Genomic DNA, 6,302 nt, shown 5'->3' on the forward strand with positions numbered 1-6,302 from the left:
GTTTCATTTTCTTAGCATCTGTTAGAATCCAAGTGTTTCTCTATATTCTTTTGCACTTGAGGATATGCATGAGGATAAATGTTTGTCTCTCTGTACTGTATGTATTTCTGATATATGTTTGGAAATGACAGTAAACCTCAACATTTAAACATTCAGAAAAAGCCAAACCTCCAAACAAATTTCAATATTTTTGCTGTCATGTCACTGCAATAGGGAATATGTTGATAACTTTAGGAATAAGGTAAAATATTTGTAAAATTATTAGTTTTTTCCTCTTCCAATTCTGTTCTTAACAAAAATGGCAAAATAATTAATAAATGTAAGATAAAAAAAACCCTCTGCTTTAGCATAAACTATTTAAATTTTATATCAATTATTCAGCAATATGCAAATAAAGGTTACTCATAAGGAGGTGAAGTGTGTGTCTGTGTGTCAGTGAGAGGACAGAGGAGCTCACATCAGTTCAGCTTCATCATCAACCATGTTCTCTGTAGCTCTGACACTGCTGCTGGCAGCTGGATCCTGTGAGGAGCTTTAGTGGATTCACATCAACAAACACTACAAAGTCAGCTTACTATATATTTAGACCTTATAATCGATCTTCTGGGTTTGTATTGTTACATCAGTCAAAAAAAGACAAGGATTTTTCAGAAGTCAAAAATCATCATGTCCATCTGCCAGATCGTCACCAGAGAACCTGACATATGAAAGTCAAACTTTCGAATGAATTTGCTTGACAGACACGGCTGACAAGCTGACATTCAATTGGAATTTTAAGACGCAAATATACAAAGATACAATTAATTCATTTGTTGTTCTCATTCATCAAAACCCATTTGATTCATTGCTGTTTCAGCCAGATGTTACCATTTCTCATGTTTTGAAAGAGAAGCAAAGTCTGTTACTGTCACTCTTAGGAAATAATGACACATTTAAAACTACAATCATCAAGATTTACCAGTAAATTTTGTAAGTCTGTTTGATATAATTCAGTCCAGTGAGGTACCAATAAAAAATATAAGATATTGATATATTCATAAATATATGAGTGTTTCCACACACACACAAACAGAATGTAAAGCTTAATCTACTTTGATACTAACTGTGAGGAGGAGTCAATGCAAAACTCAGATGTCTTCCACCTCTACTTATCTGACTGCAGAGAGGACGACAGAGAACAGTGGAAACACAGTTGAACATGATGGACTATAGGACAGGACTGCTGCTGTTAACTATCTGCTGGGCACATGAAACTGTTGAAAGATCCTGAGTTCATTGCTACTTGTCAGTGACTATTTTCCTGTTTGTCTTTTACCAGGTGTTGATGGTCAGACTCTGACAGAATCTGAACCAGTGGTTAAAAGGCCTGGAGAATCCCACAGACTGACATGTACAGCCTCTGGATTCAACTTTGATGGTTATGGCATGCACTGGGTCAGACAGGCTCCTGGAAAAGGACTAGAGTGGGTTTATATAAGCACAGCTAGTTCTCCTATCCATTACTCCCAGTCAGTCCAGGGTAGATTCACCATCTCCAGAGATGACTCCAGCAGTAAAGTTTATCTACAGATGAACAGTCTGAAGACCGAGGACACAGCAATGTATTACTGTGTCAGAGACACACAGTAATAAGACAGTCATACAAAAAATACTTCCTCTTTTTTCAGACACCACTAGGAACATTCTTTCTTGCAACATCATATCGATTGTACTGAATGTATAATTAAAATTCTGAGCAGTGATTGACACTAGTTACAACCTACAGTAAATAGAGAAAACAATTTTGAAAAAAATAAGTTTGTTTTATTGCAATTTAAAGGCAAATATTTGACAGACTTTCCTTTTTTAATCTCAGTATTGATTATTAACATTTTCATTGTCTAAACTGTTATTTACCACCCAAACAAAATAACAGATTGGGTGATAACTTAAAAACTGTTGTGTATATCTGTTTATATGCCTGTATTTATCGCTCCCCCTACACCCAGAAAGATAAACTTGGTAAATTATAAAAGTTGATTATTTCAAAGAAAACCTCAAAACAATGTTTTCAAATGCACCCGGATTTTGATGTGATTGTCATGTTGTCAATGCAGAAAACTGTCTAAATGAGATATGGAGAGGAAATTTGTCCTTTTCTATGCAAATTAACTTCCTCACAATCTGCTATAAAGACTTGAAATCATGTTGTCAGCAGAAGAAGAGAAGCTCCCATCAGATCACATTCAGCACCAACCATGTTCTCTGTAGCTGTGCTGCTGCTGCTGGCTGCTGGATCCTGTGAGTCTCACTGAGGCAGAGACACTGACAGTATGACCACAGCACTCTGACTGTTCACTGTTATTACACTGGTTCTATGTTCAACATGTTTGTCTCCACAGGTGTGAAGTGTAAACAGCTGACACAGCCAGCCTTTGTGACTGTGCAGCCAGGTCAACATCTGACCATCACCTGTCAGGTCTCTTATTCTGTGGGCAGCTATTACACAGCTTGGATCAGACAGCCTGCAGGGAAAGGACTGGAGTGGATTGGAATGAAATATACTGGAGCTTCATACTACAAAGATTCTCTAAAGAACAAGTTCAGTATCGACTTAGACTCTTCCAGAAACATAGCGACTCTAAATGGACAGAATGTGCAGCCTGAAGACTCTGCTGTGTATTACTGTGCCAGAGACCCACAGTAACACAAACCATCAGTAGACCTGAACAAAAACCTTCAGAGCCTGAACACTAACATGAAGCCACCAGAGGAGGAGCCCTCAGACCACTGATGAGTTTTGGCAGTGTAGTGGCTACTGGACAACTTAGATCAGACAGCCTGCAGGGAAAGGACTGGAGTGGATTGGATTTGCTCGTGTTGGAGAAACCGCATACTACAAAGATTCTCTAAAGAACAAGTTCAGTATCGACGTAGACTCTTCCAGTAACACAGTGACTGTAAGTGGACAGAATGTGCAGCCTGAAGACTCTGCTGTGTATTACTGTGCCAGAGACCCACAGTAACACAAACCATCAGTAGACCTGAACAAAAACCTTCAGAGCCTGAACACTAACGTGAAGCCACCAGATGAGGAGCCCTCAGACCACTGATGATTTCAGACTAGTTCAATGAGAAAAAGTCTTCACATCTAGTAAACAGCACTGAAAATGTTTAACTATTATAAATTACTCTTTGTCTTGTTTGTTGTTAAATTCCAAACATACCCAGTCAGTGAGGAAACTGTTACATTAGTTTGCATCTTAAAATAACATCTTATATGAATTTTCAATTGTTAATAGATTTACATTTAGAAAACTATTATCTGTAATAAAGTAAAATAAAATGACCACACAACACCTTTATTTATATTATTTTATTTAATGGTGGATATATTTGCAAAAAAGTTCTTAATTCAACAATATGTTTGGACATAAAGTCCTTATCTAACTAAAATGGGTCTTGGAGACTGGCCTGCTCTGTTTTGCTTATATGTAAAGTGAACAGTTTAAAAACAATGCAATGGTTCTAAATACTGTGACATTATTTACATCCGCAGCATTAACATTTTAAGAGAATCCATACTTTTCAGTTTTAACCTCTTGGTGATGTTAATCACTGAAACTACGAGTTAATGTTCAATAAATTAAGTTAATGATCAAGTCCACTAGCGCTTTCATTTTGGAAAAACAATCTTCACTTTTCTTTTGTTGTATGTGGTTGTACTGTTAGGGCCGCTCGACAAATAGGTGAGCGAGCGGAAAAATTGAGCGGACCCAGGCGGCTGGCTTCGGTGCAAGCAGTACTTTATTTACAGGGGATAAGATAGATAATTATTTACAACAGTATGGGTATGGTGAGAGAATGCCGGGTGTTGATAGGCGGGCACAGAAATCAATATGATTCAATTAAACTAGATCACACTGCACACGAGCCACTCCCCCTCCATGACACCCTGATGCAAATCTTCAGTCTGTGTAGTACTTCTGTACTTCTGTCTTGCCGAGTGGTCTTGTAATTTGTGTGGAGCATCAGACATCACGTCTCAGGATGATGAACAGATTAACGCTTCTGCTTGTTGCTCTCTCTCTGCCCTGTGAGTTCTCCTGCTTCTTAACATTTTATCAAACACTATTCATCTCCCGTGATATCACAGAGCTTGCTAGATGACTTTTTTCTTGGTTTATTCCTCCCTTCGTCTCCTCAGGTTGTACAGGTCAGAGTATGGAGTCTATTCCTTCCAGTTCACTAGTGAAAAAGCCTGGGGAGACTCTCAGTCTCTCCTGCAGGGGATCTGGCTTCACATTTAACTGTTGTGTTATGTCGTGGATAAGACAACCTGTAGGAAAAGGACTGGAATGGATTGGGAGCGGCTACTCTGATGCCAGTAGAAACTATTATGCAAGCAGTGTGAGAGGACGTGTAGAAACCAGCAGAGATGACAGCAACAGCATGGTGTACCTGAGACTGTCGAACTTAAAGCCAGAGGACTCTGCTGTGTATTACTGTGCCAGAGACCCACAGTAACACAAACCATCAGTAGATCTGAGCAAAAACCCCTCAGAGCCTGAACACTTGTAACATGAAGCCACCAGAGGAGGAGCCCTCAGACCACTGATGATTTCACACCAGCTCATCATTAAAGAAAAAGTATATGTAACCCACCTGATGTTGTGATTATATATATATAAAAAAAAACAGTGATACATAGAGGTAACTTTATTGTGAAGGGTTGTGCATTTTCCACTGTCATATGGCAAAAGAAACAAGTAGAAGAGTTAAGCAATAAATGCTCAGAACAGAGGATTGATAAGTGACAAACCCAATCAGGAACTGTCAGCAGGTGAGATACGCCTCACAAGTTCCGCCCTTGGGTAGAGTCAGGGGTGTGGCAGAACAGAAAAACGGAGTATGGACGGAGATTAAAAGAGCTACATGTGTTGGGAGTTTACCTGGGTAGTATGAGCAGAAAAGGCCAAAGACACTTTAATATTGAAATTGGATATATGACATAGCAACTACGGATACAGTCGCGAGGGAAAGGAAGAAAAAGAATTGGCACCAATTGAAAATTTGTCGTGGTAGCGAGTGAAAGCACTGTGAGCTAAAGATAGTAGCTAATGTCGTCCAACATTAGTCCAACAAAACATCCAACCAGCCCTCCCATGATCTTCGAGGCAACTCAATTGTTCCCGCGAGACCAGATACATTTTTTTGAAGGCCATGTCACTTCTATTTTTATCAGCCTCTGTTCACCAGAGCACCTACGACTTGACCGATTACGGGGAGGGTGGCTGTGAGGAAGGGGAGGAGGAAGCCGCCCTTCTGAATAAGTCTCTTCTTTTTCACTAAAGCCGTTTTTTATCCGCCAGGGTCCTCAGACTTTTTCTCTGCCTCCTTAACTTGCTGTATTGATCGGGTGAAAGTGTAATATAAACTTTAAGAAGATTATAGGCCAATTCACAAACTGTTTTAACCAGGTCCTGTGAGCAGGCTTCGAGAATAGCCTTACGTCTTTGAGGTGTGCTGGAAACTAAAACCTTGAGTAGAGGTACATTTAGTTTTAAGCGCTTAGACATGCTTATTATTGTTATTTTCTTGCAGAGATATACACACAGGCGCGCTCTCCGGGTAACACGCCGGTTGCCAGTCCCAAGTGTTCTGGGAACGAGGGGGTTAAGTCAATCAATAAATAACCATGGGGGTCTTTTGTTGCGTCTTCATACCTCTCTAAAAAATATGCTTTCTGCCTGGGGAAAATTTGATGGGCTAGTACAGATGTCTGCAGTTTATCGCGTGGGTTTTTAAATAAAATGATGTGTGTGCTGTTTAGACTCAAGGTTCTGCTGTATTTGCCCTTCTGAAAAATATTCTGGGTTAAGAACATGACTGACATCTGCCTGTGGTGGCGGTATTGAGTAAAGATTTTAACCACCTCGGGGCATTCCAGGGCTTCAAAAATAACATCGTCCAAAATAATGAGATGCTTCAGACCTGTAGGGAATAGAGCTTCATCCTGGAATGAAGAGGGCAAACCTTCCACAAACTTTATTCCTTTATTCATCTTTTGCAAAACAGCATACATAGACTGAAACAATGTGTGGATCCAGACAATATTATCATATACATCATTGTTCAAATATTTGCAATCTTCTAAAAATCTTTTTACAAAAAAAGTTTTCCCAGCACCGCTCGGTCCAACAACCATACATGAAAAGGGGGCTTTTAAGCCCTAGTTAAAATTCACCTCCTCCATCATCATCAGAGACATGAATGCTTTTTCTTTAGCAACCGAATGGTAAGCTTGAGCCTCCTGGAAGCAG

At 39.6% G+C, this 6,302-nt stretch overlaps 1 gene segment (V, D, J or C); it reads left to right on the forward strand.

Annotated features, from left to right (window-relative positions):
• Positions 1 to 2,237: 2,237 nt before the first annotated feature.
• On the forward strand, positions 2,238 to 2,686 carry LOC109953583 (Ig heavy chain V region 5A-like). The segment is given in 2 exon segments: positions 2,238 to 2,280; positions 2,382 to 2,686. Coding segments are annotated over 2 exon segments (348 nt in total).
• Positions 2,687 to 6,302: the final 3,616 nt, after the last annotated feature.

Source organism: Monopterus albus, unplaced genomic scaffold (assembly GCF_001952655.1).
Source record: "Monopterus albus unplaced genomic scaffold, M_albus_1.0 scaffold805.1, whole genome shotgun sequence".
Taxonomy (NCBI): Eukaryota; Metazoa; Chordata; class Actinopteri; order Synbranchiformes; family Synbranchidae; genus Monopterus; species Monopterus albus.